This window comes from Silurus meridionalis, chromosome 19 (assembly GCF_014805685.1).
Source record: "Silurus meridionalis isolate SWU-2019-XX chromosome 19, ASM1480568v1, whole genome shotgun sequence".
Classification (NCBI taxonomy): Eukaryota; Metazoa; Chordata; class Actinopteri; order Siluriformes; family Siluridae; genus Silurus; species Silurus meridionalis.
In genome coordinates, this window is record NC_060902.1 from 13,118,875 (window position 1) to 13,136,652 (window position 17,778).

The 17,778-nt window shown below is 38.2% G+C and overlaps 1 protein-coding gene across 5 annotated transcripts in view; it reads right to left on the reverse strand.

The window, feature by feature from the left end:
- srpk1b (SRSF protein kinase 1b) overlaps nucleotides 1–17,642 on the reverse strand; it is a 27,921-nt gene extending 10,279 nt beyond the window's left edge. For 2 of the 5 annotated variants that reach the window (XM_046875165.1, XM_046875161.1), the window contains exon 1: nucleotides 10,524–10,740. In XM_046875165.1, the coding sequence (XP_046731121.1) occupies nucleotides 10,524–10,594 (71 nt within the window). In that variant the 5' untranslated portion in view covers nucleotides 10,595–10,740. Of the gene's footprint in view, nucleotides 1–5,261; nucleotides 5,412–10,523; nucleotides 10,741–16,375; nucleotides 16,431–16,523; nucleotides 16,567–17,417 lie in introns of those variants that run through there. The other 3 variants (XM_046875162.1, XM_046875164.1, XM_046875163.1) reach the window with 3 other exon arrangements.
- Between the last annotated feature and the right edge of the window lie 136 nt (nucleotides 17,643–17,778).

Genomic DNA, 17,778 nt, shown 5'->3' on the forward strand with positions numbered 1-17,778 from the left:
GAATACTAATAGTTGAGACGGAGGGAAAGGGGGCGGAGCCTCCAGAATTTTCGAATGATTTTAAATTCATATGCGGATTAGCTTATCTGACGTTTTTATTGGGGGTGGAAAAGGCTATTTTGGCATATTCTGGAATGACAACTCAAAGTAGAGGACATGTTTCAGTGTTAAAATCCGGAGGTACTGCTGCAAAATGTTAAAAAGGTTAGTACGCCTGCTGGAGGCACATTTCCATACCAATTTCAGTCGTGTAATAACCTCAATTTTAGAAACTGCCTCTATGGCTATGAGCTTATTAGTCGAATATAGTGCGTGTCGGGGAGGTTTAACACCTAGTACTAAAGGATACCAAAGCCATTGGCACCAGAAACCTTGAAGTTTTCTAGCAGACTAATAAATGATACATGGTCTCTGAACCACCTCCCTTGCTCTATTCATAAAGTCTCTTTTCAGATATCTGTAGAATACTTTATTTCAGCTGCATTACAATATAATAGTGGTTATATAATAGAGGTCGACCAATTAATCCGTTTTGCCGAATTAATCAACACCCATAGTCGATTGCTGGAGCTAACGGCTATCGGCAAAAATCGGTACCGATAGCTTTCCCGGCGTCCTCCAGAGTATTACGAAAAATTTATTTATTATATTTATAAATTCTTTTATATTTATTTAATTTGGCACATGTTCATGATTCAGTACTGTTTATTGGCCAAAAAAAAAAAAAAGAAGAAAAAACAGTAAAGAACTATTTACGTTCATTTTTATCCAGTATACATTTAAAACTACCAATTGATAAACCGGTAACAATCTAACTATCGGTATAAGTTACATCCACTATCGGTCGACCTCTAATATATAATTTAGACCACTTACACCATTATTAGATATTATCCATCTCCAAACTTCGTGTAACATCAGAGCGATTACTAAGAAATGACATTTTATCCTTGTCTATTATTCTGTACTCTGGAATGTGGAACATGGAAGAAATTTTGTTCCTCAAAAATCTGCTCCGAACTGAAATGACTGCGATGACCTTGGATTTTCTCTGGCATTGTCTACAAGACCAAGACGTCTCCTACGAATCCAATCATTTATGACTTGCACAACAAACACCTCATTATGATCTCTGCTGTAATTAAGCTGCAAATACTAACGACTACATTTTAAATGACAGGAAACATATTTGCATGGGCTTAATGAGCCCTCTGATGTTTGCACAATCCTCTGAAAACGACACTCGACCTAGCCAATTCAAATGTGTCTGAGGAAGAAAAAAAAGTCCCTGAGGGAAACGGAATGAATAAAAAATAAAATATCGTAAAAAAAAAAAAAAGGTACCGAGCAGTAAAAGCAATGCAGTAACAAAACACCCAACAGCCAAAAAAAAAAGCGAGAAAAATGAGAACACAGTTGCGTTTTACAGAACCCCCCCCCAAAAAACAGATAATAAATAAATACATTTCTGTTAGCCTCAGGATCATTTCTTTCACAGCCAGAACCAATTTTGCGCTTCATGAGCCAAGCATTATTTGGGTAATACAGACACCATCTGGGTAAGAAGAGCAGCACCAAACTGCACAATCGCTACACAAGCTCCGAAAATTTCTGGTGTCGGGTCGAGTGCTTCTGAAGTAAACCCCCCCCCATCAAAGAGTAGAATGTGTATGTGAGAATGAAAGTGCACCTGTAGGTTGTAAATACAGCTGCCACTTCTGCCTTTGTCACAGTAATGAGAAGGACTGCTGGTGAAAATTAATTAGTAAGTAAGTCCAGGTTCTGCAGCTGGCCCTTGTCATTACATACACAAACATGAGCCCTGGCGTCGCATCAAACAGCCGTTGGACGTCATTAATGTCAACCGCAATCAGCTCGCTTCTTTTCTGAGTCTACATACATCCTTCGAGCCATTTGTGTCAAGCCCTGACTCTGAGTAAATGACATGGTTGAACATGGTTCTCTGGTGTTTTCTGCTTCCTATTCAACTCAAACTGAACCTACTCTTGGAATAAATGCAAACAAGCTAGCAACAAATCCCTTATTAAAATATAGAGGGATGCATCCAATCTACTGGGGAAACATTTTTTCTCTAAATTCTGAAGTATGGCCGCAGGGATTTGTCCAGTCAGCACAAAAAGGTCAGGCCTGGTTAAGGAAAGCCTGACGCCAAATAGGGTTGTGTAGGACGAGTAGACGCCGAAAGTAGGGTTGAGCGTAGGGATCTGTGTGTTGTCTCTAGCTCCAATGAAAGAAAATAGTAATTCTTGAGTACACAAAAACGCAATTATATTCAATTTTGTGATAGTCAGATGTCCATTTACTTTTGACTGCAAGGCTTCGTATTAACATTGTTGGTAAATCAGCAACGCAAGCTAAATGTACACGCTTTGTAAACTCCCCAAACGCACTGATGTCTGCTAATTCCTTTCATTTATTGTTATCTATACTCATGTGTATGTCATACATAACGTCACAAACCTGCTAGAGGTCTTAATCTAGAGAAGTACAGGCATCATAAAAAGATTTATAAGTAACTCCTAAAAGTAGAACAAAATAGCTGCACTTCTTTTGTTTCAGGTCTATTTAGAGTGATTTGAAGAACCAGTTAAAAAAAAATAATAAATAAATAAATATATATATATATATATATATATATATATATATATATATATATATATATATATAAAAATAAAAATAAATAAATAATTAAAAAAATAAAAATAAAAAAAGGCGTCAAATAAAGCAACAAAGGCCAACGACTGTTTGTTGTGAAGAACCATCATACAACACTCGTCTTATCTCCAACCAGCACAAGGATCGGCTCGGTTTTATCCCGACAGCAGTTACATTTAAGTCCACTCCCAGTCCCGCTAAACAAATAATAAGCATTAAAAAAACCACATCTTGCAAGAATCTTTGGAAAAGAACGTTTTCAGCCCGGGAGTAATAACGACAACAACAATAAAAAAAACAAAAAAAAGGTTTTCAGTGATGTCAATGTCAGTGAGGATCCTCTGGCCTCTGCTTGACGGGAATACCGAGTGTCTGGAAAGGCACCGTGGGTGTTTGTTTTCTACTGTTGGGACAACAGACACTGCTGTGCTTTGCCTAAATTCTTCACATATCATTAGGGCGACTCTGTGACTCACTCCTCCAGTATGTAAATCAACATCTTACATAACATGCCATTTATAATGACATTATGATTATTGGATTTATGCTGATACGCTTTCGTGTGTTCGAGGTGAAACGGGTAGACATCTGACTAATCAGAACATCTAATACGGGGAGATTCTTAGCCCTTAAAAACCCGTCCTTTAAAATGAGCCGAGGCTCCGTCCGTAATAAACAGCTGGTTCGCAGTGATGCCGTGTGACCCTGTTGCTTAGTAATGTTAGTCTTCCATTGCAAATAATTGGCAGCTCTTTTTCCTGAGCTGTGTTTTATGTCTTTGTTCAGTCTGGCCATGAAGTGGGTGGGTGTTGTAGGCGTTTCGGAGTCTGGAGGTGTTCGGAACATGTAGCTAAAGCGTATAAATGCATAATCCTTCTATAAAGTGCTCGCAATATTTTTTGTGATCCGGTTTTATATATATATATATATATATATATATATATATATATATACACACCTCCAGTGAGCAATAACGCATGTAATAATGTCAGTTAACGTCAAGGAGGATTCTATTAAAACGATCAAATCACAGCAACTGGCACTGTCTGTTCACAACACGCACTCGTGCACAAACACACACTGTGAGGGATGAAAATAAAATCGCTGCGATGAATCATTACGCAAAATACCCACAAATGCCGCAAAAACGACGATTGTTGTAACAAATGCCCTCATTATGCATATAGGTCTTCTATAGGTCACAGCTTACACACAGACGTTTTTGGTCAACGCATGGAGCATAAAAAAAACACGTTTATAAAATGTGTTCAATTGATGATCCGGTGCTTTTTATTCCATTTTTGGAAGAAGTTTCCAGTTTGTAACAGTCAGTGGTAAAGCTGTAAACAAAGCTGTTGGTTTCGTCAATTTAAGAAACTGCATTTTTTGGTCTTATTAACTTCAGGAGAGAGAATGGTGAAGGAATAAACGTTTACAGCTGACAGAACAGAAGTGACAAGAGAGGTTAAGTTGTTTCAGGACATTCCATGACTCAGAATGTCACAGGTATGTTATTGTAATGTTGTTATAATGTATAATATATGACGCTTATTATCACATAAAAGAATATTTACTGATGGCAAAACTTCTGAGAATAATATCCATAATGTGTTTAGTGCATAAAGTGAGTCTATAGTCTAAAAAGAAAAAAAACTAAATCGCGCTAAAATCTGACGAACAAATGCGTTTTTACCATGCTGGGAATTTAGCACTCAGTCATCCGTTGATCCAAACACCGAGTAATACCCGAACCCAGAAAGTGTGCATGTGCGAGTGGGCGAGAGCGACATCTGGCACAGACGGGGTTAAAACCCGAGCTCAATGCGGAGCTCTGCTTCTTGCAACTTCGCCAGCCCACATGCGCACGCTACAAAACACTGACATTCCCGCAAGCCGTCTGCCATGAACACATTTACAGACTCCTCTGGGCGACGCACAACAAATATAATTACACTAGAATTTCTTATAATGTCTTCACAAGGCTTCGTTCCTTGTTGTTGCTGCAATGCAGCAGCGAAATCCAGGAGCAAAAAAATGATCGAAAATCATTCTTTCCCTAAGCCTGAATGGGGAAAATAAAAATGTATAGCAGCTTCAACTCAAAGCAGAACCTCAGGAACATAAAAGTTCTCATGTAGTGACAGTTGTGTGAAGTGGAAAATGCAAAATGAAACTCACAAGCCCGCTGCAAAAATTGATAGACGGATGGAAGGAGAGACTCGGGAATGCTCACAGCTGCTAATGGAGGGAATGACGGTATGGAAGCAGCGGGGATCCTGTCCACCTGCTGCTAACAGACCAGCATGTCATTTTTCAAAGACAACGCCGTGCTTTAAGTTGATTCCAAAAAGCCACCTACTAGATGGCATGACTATTTTCATGCAAAAAAAGAAAAAAAAAAGCGAACTCCATCCTTCTCTGCACTCGTCTGCAAAACAGCACTTTTTGAAGATCTTTTGTCAGAAACGAAGGGAAACTGAAAATCCTGAGTGATGTGTTCATGTGCATACTTGGCATCCAAAAAAAAAATGTATAAAGATGGACAAGGAAACATGTGGATAGTATTGAGAAACGGAGACACTCACCTACAGGATGCTCGGATGCCCATGAGAGATGGAGGTGGCCAAGGCTCGCAGGTGAGAGCCAAAGCCATTAACCAGAGGCTGCAGCTCGTGCACCCTGCACACCGAGTTATGACTACAAGACGTGTCTCTCTCTCTCTCTCTCCCTCTCCCTCCCGCTTCCCTGTCACACATACACACCCACAAAGATCTTCCACTCTCTCTCACTATTCATAACCACATTTTCTCTATCCGTGTGCCATGCTCTGCTGGCGTCACCCCTAAAGCCCGCCTCTTTCTTTCCCTGCCTCGTGCTCCGATTGGCTGGAGCAGGCTGGCACTGCATTGCAGGTAAGAAAAAACATAACCGCCTCCTGATTTCTCCTTCATAACTGCAGAGTTTTGCTTCTCTCTAGAGCCTTATCTCTCCCTTCTGCTCCTTTTTCTTTCCCGCTTGCTTTCAATGATACGTTATTTTCTATCGTTTTCTCTTATTATTGTACCTCCATTTCCATGTGCTTTCTCTCTCTCACACTTTGACTGCGCTGTGCTCCGACTCACAGGAGAATTGAATCAGACACTCTTATCATCGTCCCCACCTTGCCTGCTCTGACTGAAACTTATCAGGAATCACAGGCAGCGCTCAGCGAGGCCGCCTAGTGGAAACACCGGGCTAATGCATCACTGGAGAATGAAGTCCTTCACTGTTCTCAGAATGAAGAATGTTCAACACCAAGGTGGTGTGGAATTTGTTACCCCCTCAAAGGCGGTAACAAGGTGATTATTTTTCATGAACTGTATAGCACAGTGTTTTTTCACCTCCTTACTACAGCAATTTGCCAATGATAACTTCAGGTAATGCCGAACACGCAATAGTTGCATTTGCGTTTTTTCATCGTGACGCAAGTGCGCTTTCTTTCCCAATCACACAAATCACAAAAATGCTAAGAGTACAGGATGTCCATGTCTCTGCTAGTCAGTGCTTCCAATTTCGGGTTAAAGACTTGCATCATTAAAGCCAGGCACGTTTGAATTGAGATCCCTATAATCATGTTGCTCGAGTACTTGTAGAGAAATGGGAAAGCAAATAAAGTGTGAAACTATGCCCTAATGTTCTGTACCCACATTACTGAGACCAGGTTCTAAGAATAATCCTCAAGCTTGAGTGTCCATAGAGCTTATGACTGGCAATAGAGAGTAAGCATTCCCATACTTTCTGTTCACTTGCATTCGGGGAAAAAAACAAGATAAAAGACCAGACAGGCCACATTTTGCTTAGTCTGACAAGCCAGACCCTTCACTTTTTATTACAAATACAAAACCAAGAGCTTCAGCTGTTTTGGCTTTGAGAACAGCGTAGAAGTTTGTACTGCATGATTCTGGATGTTGTTATACAGCCATGCACAAGTCATTAAATTGTGCAGCTGCTGGTAAACAACTCTCTCCACCTTGTTTCAAATTAGGACTGAGATCAGGAGACTCAGAGACCTGCTCCTGGTAGCATTGTATGAACATCATGCTGGGAGTGTACAGACCGTGGACTGTTGCCATGGACAAATAAACTTGAAAAAATCTTGAGGTTGAAGAGACCCTTAAACACACAAATTACACCCTTTTGTGTTTTATGTTGGTGGTGGTGAGGGGGCATCCCTCTAAACAAAGACAGTGACAAAATTACAAAATTTGATTTAAAAAAACCTTTTAATGAAACCAAACCTGTATTTATTAACAATTGGTGGCTTTCAAACTAAAATTTTCCTCAGTTATTAAGGGAGGTCAAGGCACCGATAGTTGATTGATCTTTTCCGGCTTCCTGTCATTACGAAAGCGGCCCTGGAGGCGAATCGCTGACGACACGAGTGGTTTGTTTGTACACGTGAGATGGCGCATCTTATATTTATTATTCATAATTTATTAATTATACAATTCAACTTCTTAATCAATAATTTTTTTTTTCTTTACACTTTCATGATTTAATAGGATTTTTTTTTTTTTATTATAATGTTGGTTCAGTACTATTTAACATTAAGTGTTATGTTGGTTTTTATCCAGTATCCATTTAAAAAATGTTACCCATTGTAATCAAATGATTAATTGATTATCGGCAAGTCCGATCCAACCTAGCTATCAGTATCGGTCGATCTTTAGTTATTACCATAGCCTAATTATTTGCTAGATAAGTAAATGTTTTGATTTCAATAGTAATGAATATGAATAAATGCCATTATGATGATGATAATGCTCTTTTAATAGGCTTTATATCGTAAAAAGTAATGCTCATTTGTAGAGCTGCTAATAGATAATAATCGATGATGAAATTCATTGTCACGAATGCTATTATGGTTTAGTTGGACTGCTCAAGTTACGGGTTAGCGTGACGGCAAGATAACAGCCGCCTGTGAAATTGCGCAGAGTACAGGTCAACCTTGTGTGTCCCAAGTCACGGATGAAGGCAAAACATCAGCATGGTAAGCAAAAACTGTATTTCCTCTGTATTATACCATGTGAAAATGGTATAGTTTAATAAAGTGCTATTGTGTTAAGTGTTTAACTTTTGGACAGTCGCACTGGAGCTGTTCTGTCGGGATTCGCGAGCATCAGGTTGCGTAATCGGTTTGCTGGTGACAGTGATTCAATTAAAACGGTGCGAACAAACACTAAATCTAAAAGCAGCAAATAACAGCAGCATTTTAGTCACTGTTGTGGTTTTTAGCGAATGATTATGCATTTGTACACTAATGCTTATTTGATTCTCTTCTTTCTTTTTTTAATCAAGCCTGTTAGCTTGCTATTATACAAAATTAAATCCATTTTATATTCTAGACGTGCATATCTTCACAAACGAAAAATATGTCAAAACAACGTATTATATTTTATATTTATATTTTTATCCTGGTTGTCAACTTCTGCAATTATCATTAAAAACAATACAAATGTTGATTTACACAAATTGCTTCCCATTCCATACTAAAATGCTGTTTTCCTTTTTTTCTTCTTCTTCACAGAAAGAAACAACCCAGCATGAGTGAATTTGTTCAAAGGAGAAATCCCCCATGCACTCTTCAACAAGCAGCTACAATAAGCCTTAAATTATAAATGTCTAAATTAAAGATAGTTAAACTCAATATGTGGCTTTTGCATTTTTAAACGACACTTTTATACAGTGGAACCCGCTTATCTCGACCTCGGTTAACTCGACAACCCTATTAAGTCGACGTTTTTGAAGTGGAACCACCAAATTCTCGCTTTGTCTAAGCATTTTTAATCGGTTATGTCGATTCTTTTATGTCGACGAACGCTAATATCTTGAGCACAGGGGGTAAACAAACATGTATGTACATTTTTATAGCATGCCTTCATCAAACAAATCGCGGCAACGCTGTTGTGTAAAAAAACCTCCAAAAACACGTGCATGTACATTTTCATTTAATAACGCACATTATGTACATAAAGAAATTTCAAGCACATTAATATATTGCCACCATATTGGTTTTCGTTTATCTCTATGCTTTTTGGCGTCCCCTAGGCAGGCGACAAAAGCGGGTTCCACTGTACATAAATACCCTGAATTGGGGTTTAATATAATTATAGTTATTTTATAGTTTTTATATATATATATATATATATATATATATATATATATATATATATATATATATATATATATATATATATATATATCTCAATTCTCCTCCTCCGTCAGCCATTGTAGGCAAAAGAAATTCTAACTCTGATGTATTAATGTGTGCAGAGCTACAGACGTGTTTTGCTAGTCGAACTTGTCTGTAACAGTTTCCCTCTGACGAACCAATCAGAGGACAGAAAAATGCTGACGCTATTCTGGGCTGCTAGCTGTGAAATCTGATTAGTTAAAGAAACAGACCCATTGCTAATATAGTTTAATGTACACTGGCCAGCACTACTGAGTGTGAAGGCCCTGGGCAGATTAGATTGACATGGCAGCACATAGAGGCTGAAATCTGATTGGACAAAAAAAAAAAAAAAAAAAAACATCCACATACACGTACTGGAGGCAATGCAGTCAAGAGAAACGCTACGAAATGAAGAGAGACTGTTGGAAATAAATTAATACAATTTAATGGAAGAAATATTAGAAATTAGGTTGTAAATGTAGGTCAGTGCTTCTGATAGTGTTTAGGCCAGCAGAGAAGACCTTGCTGGCCCTGACGGCCCACTACTGGAATATATTATATATATAAAATCGATTAGTTGCAGCCCTACTCATTTGTCTGTATGGTACATAATATAATGAAATAATTGAGCATAAGAAAGGCATAATAAATACATTTAAAGTCAACAAAAAATCTCCACAATAATACGGGTAGTTGCTCCAGCCCATGCCATTTTCTGTTACAGACCGACCCGGCCCCCATTAAATAAAGGAAAACTTATGTGGCCCTCACAGACAAATGTTTGAGGACCCCTGTTCTACATGTTATTTTAGCCGTGTCTTTTTGGTCATCCTCTCTTCATCCTCTTCGCTCCTCTACTCATCAGCGACTTCAGTTACTCGACACACAGCACGTGGCTGTACCGAGATCCTTTTGGCTGAACAATCCGTTACTGATGTAAAGACAAACCGAGCAGGATTGCTTACTGAAACCCGACATCTGTAGGGCATTTTGTTTAAGGTAAACAATGTGTTTATTTAGGCTGGGATTTCCAGTAGCTTTATCACAGTCGTAAACAGGACAATGCAGCATCTCAGGCTGTGCATCTCCTGAAGCATCTCCCCATGGCCTTGTTTGGTGCGTTCGGTGCGAGCTCTCTGCAGTCGAGCACAGCCTATTGCTGCAGCTGAGGAAGAAGGTGCTTACATAACACAAGCATCATCAGTCTCCTCTAAGCCCACCCAAAAAAAAAACACTTTTCGATAGTGAGAAGTTCGCTAGAACTATTACAGGTTGATATCTCACCATAAACTGAGCATCAACCGCAGGCAGGAAGCAACGGATGAAAATAAGCCAGGTAGTATACATAGTGTTAGAGACGAGTCAGCAATTTCAGACAGTGGAGGTATCAGTATTAGTCCCAGGCACCGGCTTCTGTCGGAACACACAGCACCTTCTTACACTCCTGCCACTCAAAACTTAGGACGTCCGACAACCAGAGCCGGACCGCTCATTAAAAATAAACCGTCTCATCAATAAGTCAGGAAATGTCCCAGTCCAGTCAATGCAGCACTGCCTCATTGGCTCTCTGCCACTACACACACACACACACACACACACACACACACACACACACACACACACTCTTACTTACTTGCACCTGAGCCCACTGGCCAGCTTTACCACAGCTGTGTTAAGTGAAACAATCCAGTCCAAAAGCCACATGGCGTGGGATGAAAAAGTGGAACAAGGCGGAACAGCCAGAGCCTCTTCTTTTTCCTTCCCCTTCCTTTTGCACTGCTTTATCTCTTCTTTCTATCTCTCTCTCTTTTTCTCTCTCTTACACGCAGTTACACTGCCTGCCTGCTTCAGCACTACCGAATACTACTGAGGCAGAAAACATGAAAATGAAGGGGAGGGAACAAGGAGGTGGAGATGAAGGTGGTAGCTGGGTGACTTGAGTGACACTCGCTCTACCCAGCAGGATGGCATGCACACTGCGAGAGAGAGAGAGAGAGAGAGAGAGCGCGAGAAAGAGCGCGAGAGCACATGTGACACGAGCAGAACATGAACACGAGCAGTGCAGTTGAGCTGAAGCAGATTTCATCGGTTTACGTCAGATAATTACTTTGTAGGCTCCTCGCAATGATTTATAGTGTGCATTAGAAATGACACTGAAGATTGATGTTCCACAACAGTAAAAACGCTGCATGTTTAAAAAATTGCCACCTATTTTGTCCTACAACACGATTCATACTGCTGCCACTGACAGCCAGCAGTTCCTGACTGCACTTCTCATTATAGTGTGACACCCTCACCACTCATAGGTGTTGTTGCTGAAAATCTAGTGGAACAATGTCTCTGAATAATAGCTTTGTTACTATTAATGCCTATTGTACAGCAATATGTCTGATGACTACAAGCAAACATTTTCTTATTTCTCAGAATTCAGCTATAAATGGAAAGCCAATTTTCTTAAAACTGACTCATAATGCAAGTCTACGAGCAGTTCTAATATCTAATCTCCCTATACATACACACATCTGTATACAGGGTGGTAGCTTCATGGTTAAGGCACTGGACTCTGGATAGGAAGGTCATGTTTAAACCCTCGCACAACCCAAGCTGCCACTGCTGAGTCTTTAAGCAAGGTCCTTAACCCCTTAACTGCTCAGTTATAAATCTCTCTGGATTAAGGGATCTGCCAAATGCCATAAATATAAACGTACACACCTGTAAATATAACCTAAAATATAAGTGTCTCAGGGCTACAATAGCATTGTATTCATTTAGCAGAAGCTTGTATCCAAAGCAATTAAATGTAGCGGAATTCGCACTTAACCTTTTAATCAGATCTCTAACAGCTGAACCGCCATATCATAAATCTACAAAAGACAGGATTTGGTATAACTACCCTCAATACCCTCAATTTTTAGTGACAGAGCCAGTGTCCCCAATGTTGCAACTTTTCCATTGCTGTATTTAAAGCTGTTGGATGCAAGAATTGACATTTCATACGCAAAGCGGAGGGGGGACAGGTAGAGCAGAGAGAGCTCTGCTGCCTGCTTTCTGTAAGCCTTTCAAACTGCAGAAACATTGTCCATTTAAAAAACATGACATTACGATAGTTAGAACACTTTAAAAGGATGCTACTAAATGAAATGTCAGATGATAAAAGGCATAAAGGTTGGTGGTGTACATGCCATTGTTTTTTTTCTATATATGTGTGACTGACATTTTAAATATTCAAAATAATGTGTTCGAAATGCCATCCCGTTTAGCTCATTAGAAGAATCTATTTTTAAATATTCACCAGATACAGAGAATACATTAGAATAAAAAAACAGTACTAAGTTGTCTGAAAGGAATTATGCTACAATAATCTGTTCAGAATCTGGTATTCAAAGATATTTTCCAGTAAGTCTGCACCAGGAATCTAACTTTAATCCCATAACGGTTTTTCTGCAGATGCAAGAAGAAGGAGGAAAAAAAAAAAAAAAAAAAAAGGTTGGGCGAGTTTCAGCACCTTTTCTTCCAGAGCATCCGGTCGAAATAAAGTAGCTTTGATTTCTGGCCAGAAATAAGAAACATGATAGCTTTGTGTTCAGTGTGTGGCATATAGCACTATTGCATAATGTCCTCAGGACCAGAGGCTCAGCAGTGTAAAAGGGGATGGAAAAAAACAAAAAAAAAACAAAAAGGTGCCCCAGAAGTGCAGAGCTAATCTCTGCTGATCAGCAGCCAGGGCCTGCATCCCAATTTTTGCCACTATTTGGAGCTCTCTGGCTCAAAGGACTGCAGTGACCCCATAACTATCTGTGTTTAAAACTCAGTTCTAAACCGGCTAATCAGGGTCACCTACAATTAATATGAACGGATCTACCACATTTTAATAGCCAATGTTTGTTGATACACCACTCCATAGGTGTAGATTGTTGGTACATGAATGAACAAAACAAAAAGAAAACGTATATCCATTCCTGAAATCTCAGAATAATCTTATATAGGGCACTCACTTCAAAAACATTTAGCTTCACAACACCATTTGCATTAAAACATAACTATATACACAGCCAGTTGCATCGCTCATGACTCCTAGTGTGTCTTAGGGGCATGTATGGCTTATAAGAATGTTAAAGCCAGGTATCCAACCCATGCCACAGAATTAGTCTGAGGAATTAGTCTGGGTCAGCCATTTGGGTTTGTCCCTTTTCCATTTATTTACATAGAGAGAAAAAAAACTCAATTCAAATGTCACTTGGTGCTCAGCTGCCGGGTTTTGAACATCTAAAGTGTTGCTCTGTAAGACAGTCTGGCCTTTAAAAGTGATTTACAATCACTTGTAAATAGTGTCAGTGGTCAGCACTTTCAATTATTGGAAAGCTACAGTCAGTATGCAGTACCAGTATAGTTTTAGTACAAGAAACCAAGCACCGAGTGCAAGTGTACTATATAATGCACGAAACAAAAGACTTTACAGACTGTGTTATGGCAGCTCTTTTAAAAGTCAGGGCAATCAGTTTTTAATTCAATTCAGTTGACATTGTCCAAAGCAGCTTTATAGAGATTTGAATTAATCAATTTTGTGAATATAAATGTATCACTTATAAGTTTATCGCTAATGAGCAAGCCAGTGGTGGCAGTGGCAATGAAAAACTCGCCGAGATGGTATGAGGAAGAAACTTTCAAGAGGAACCAGATTTAAAATAGAACCCTTCCTCATCTGAGTGGCACCAAATGTCCATTCGTTATATTGTTGAGGTTTGCTCTTTATTAATGGGTGCTTAAATGCAGAACTGTTCATGGAAAGAGTTCCTAACTGTTTAGCGGTCCTAAGATATTTAAGCAAATTGTTTCAATTAAATACAATTCGAATACATTCTCATAGTTCTTGAGTTGCTCTATAATGTCAGAGAGCTTTAGACTGTTCATGTGGAATCATCCTCAGCAACACAGTAGAATAACTAGATAACTTCTCAAACACTTCTCAAAACTTCGATGAAACATGGTGCAAAGCATATAACATTTATACAATAATACTGTGGGATGCTTTGCTATGAAAATCATTCAAGTCGTCTTGTTTAGAAATTATAACCTTGCCTATAGATGGCGCCACACCATTAAATCCCCATGAACAGTGTGCAAAGTAGTGGACAAATCTGCATGCTTTTTAAAAAATATGAACTGTAGGACTGCGTGTTTCTAACAAAGTTTTTAGTAAAGGAGGTAATAAAGATTGAAAGTTGGTGAAGAGTGCTGTATGCTGACTGAAAGAATAACTAGAGCTTATGCAGTTTTAAAGTTCCACACTGATGCAGGTTAAAAGTTGGATAAATATCTAAAATTAGGTGTAGTTTTATAAAGCTGCATAAATGTATCCGAAATTAATTCCTGACACAAAAGCACTTTGAACTAGGTCTTTGATTATAATGGCTATATAATTATTTAATATATATCAGAACTACATCATTAAAGTCAACCCCCGATAATTCACAGTTCGGAACTTGCAGCTCGGAAAATAGGCTGGACAGGAACATTATTTCAGAATAAATCAACTTAAACTTTAAAATAACTCAAAATATTTTGCTCTCCAGAAAAATTATATCCTATCAAAAAAGTTAGAAAAATGAACATGCTGCAAAAGAACCCTAAAAATATAAATATAAATTGGGCTTTTAAATAAACGTTAAAATAACAAATCAAAACAGTTAGATTTCTTTGCTCTTATGCCATTAAAAAAATATACATTTAAACTTTAAATATTTTGCTATCCATAAAAATATCTCCTGTCAAACACAAGACATCGCACACCATCATCATGCAGCTCTTCAGAAAGGATTATATATATTTAAATGCAAGACTTAATGACTTTTTTTTTTTAACAGAAACGAATATAAAATTTACAAAACTTTACCATTTTTTGTAATTAATTCCACAAAGTCTAATACAACTGTAAATACACTACATGCAGGGAATAATCTGACAAGCCTACAAATCACGCATTAGGATTCTGGGAAATACAGAATGCACGCATCCACTAAACACAACCTCATGAACACGAATGCATCAAAGGAACTACTAAATTCTTATAACCAAATGCTTCAGGGAGCAAATGCTTGTAAAATCTGAGTAAATATATAAACCAAATGTACTTAGTGTTCAAATAGTTTACATGATACCTTGTGTTTGGACTTCACTTAATCAGAGATTAAATATCCAAAGAAGAGCAAATGGTCAAACAAACAAACCAAAAATTATTAATGAAGAGGATTCATTAGGACTCAGAGGATTAATCTCCAGACTACAAGGAAATTCTCTTACAGTGAACATCAAAAGCAAAAAATCTAATGGTCAACAAATATTAAAAAAAAATATATATATCAATAACACTGTAGTATTCAACCACACCAGATTCCAGAAGCTCCAGATGAAAACTTAACAAAGGCACAAATTATATACAATTGAGCTTTACCTGTGAAATAAACAGCTCCCTATATAAAATAAGAACACCATTATGTCAGTGAAGAGACCATCAGGGTTAGAAAATTAGAAATGTGTGAGAATAAAGAGCACTTTATGAAAGTTAAACATGAAGAAATTAAGTTTTTTAACTTGGAAATATTTTCAGTATATTCCGGATACCTCCCAGGAATTGCTCTTGGATCAATAATGAGCCGCATCAAACTAACCGAGCAATACCCTCACAAGGCCCTTTTTCACAATTAAAAACTGATAAGGGATAACCACCATGAGGCCAACAGTCACCTTGATAGAGTACAACAACAAAATATGGCCTGAAGATGCACCAGGCAACCATTCTATGAGCTGCACAACTAAGAACTGTATAAAATGGTGGCTTCGAACAACCAACTGTTTAATTATATCTAACTGAAAGCCAAAAGAGACTCAGTAAAGATGCTGTATTTGGTTTTAAAGCATCATGTGTAGCTCAAACCTAACATGAACATGAAACATGGTGGTGGCAGCACCATGCTCTGAGGATGCTTTTAATCCTGAGAACCTGTGCTTCTTTTGACAATGGAAGTATAGATAGAGCAAAGCAAGAGGGAGAAATATATTACAAGAACCCATGCTTCAATACCGGACAGTTATAGTGTTCAAGTCAAAATCCAGACCTGAATCCTATTGCCAATAAAAGACTAAAAGACAAAGTCTTAAAAAAATGCAACAAACAAAAAACATTCGGCCAATTTAAGAATCTGGAGCAAATCGGCAAGGAATGTTGGTTAAAAAACAAATCCCTTATAAAAAAAAATGTGTAAAACTTATTTACCCAAACAACTACAACTTTTCATTTTTTGAGTGCATCAAATATTTACTAGCAAATAAAAATAAACAAAAATAACAAACACTCTGTACAAGTCATTTGTAATCCAAACCAATCTGATGACTTTTAAGAGGGGGGTCAATACTTTTGTAAGCCAGCACACATGTCCTGGTGGAAGTTTTCACTCTGATTAGCTTAAATATAAACAAATAACTTACTTTTTGCCTGGTTTTCTCGGCTTGGTCCTTTTTTTCCTCGCCTGGAGTGCAAGCACTGTCATGATAAGCAATAAAACACAGTATTATACTAAAATAAATAATTGTAATTAATAAATCATTGAGATATTTCTACTCGAATGCAACTCACTCCTCAAACTTCAACAGCTAACCTCTACTTGCTAGCAAGTGTCTAACCGCTCCTAATGGCTCGCATCCCAAACCCATCCGCGCGCACTACACAAGTGCACTACCTGGGGTTTCAAATAACGCCTTGATCCATTTATCATTAAGCACCCCTTATGTCTAACAGAGTTATTTAGGACACAGCCGTAGGAGTCCCTTTTTTTACGCTTAAACCGAACAGAATGTGGTACTTATTTTAATCATATAGATACATATATAAATACACATGAGCAAACTTGTCCGTTTCAAAAGATAATACCTCAATAGATAAATCTTTATAAATTATTTTTTTACGATGGCTGAATGTATTACCCGCCTGAAAGTTTCCCCTCAGGCAGTGAGAGTTAGCCGGTGTTTGCTAGCTCGTTTAGGAGTGAAGAAATCAGGGCAAAATATCCGCCATATCGAAAAATATGATTAAAATGTGTGTTATTTTACTAAGTAAAGTTGGTTTTTACAGCACAGATGAGAAACATGTTGCGAAGCAGGATGTAAATGTAGAATATCATTAGGATACAGTCGTAATTGTGCTTTTAAACTTTAAACTACACAAATAGGGGCATTTCCGTCAAGCCTGGTGTATTCTCTAGTATTATTATTATTATATAATTATTATTTCAAATGCTTCTTTATCGTTACCAAGTAAGCACTTTATGTCGTATCACACTCTGTGTGTGTGTGTGGGGGGACTGAACAGTAACATGAGGCTTTTGTTCAATCCCAGTATTCTGTGTGTTACACCATATTCTGTTCATGTGACATTAACCGCTAGTTCACCATCTAACCCGTCCCTCACACACCTCACTGTGATACAATGCTCACGAATGAAACCTGCTGATATTGTGTTAGAATCGCTCACCTTTTCTCTCCATGCTGTAGTACCGGTCCCACCGCGTGTTTCTCCCACTGCACACACGCCGCAAAAAAAACTCCCTCCCTCCTGATTACTCACACAACATCCACTTTCTGTTCACTCTGGACAACACTTTCCACCTTATACGAATACATGCAATATTATAAACTGCCCATTATCATCACAATATGTATAATGTAGTTTAGGGCAAAATTAAACCCATAATTATTTTAAATCTTTTCTGTATCTACATCAGGTGACAGGAAGATAGTAATATTGTCTGGGGTTTTTTATTGCTTCATTTTTTTACTGTTTTGGCGCCATCTGGTGGTCAAAAGCTGACATCGCTGTTTAAGTAACACTGTGT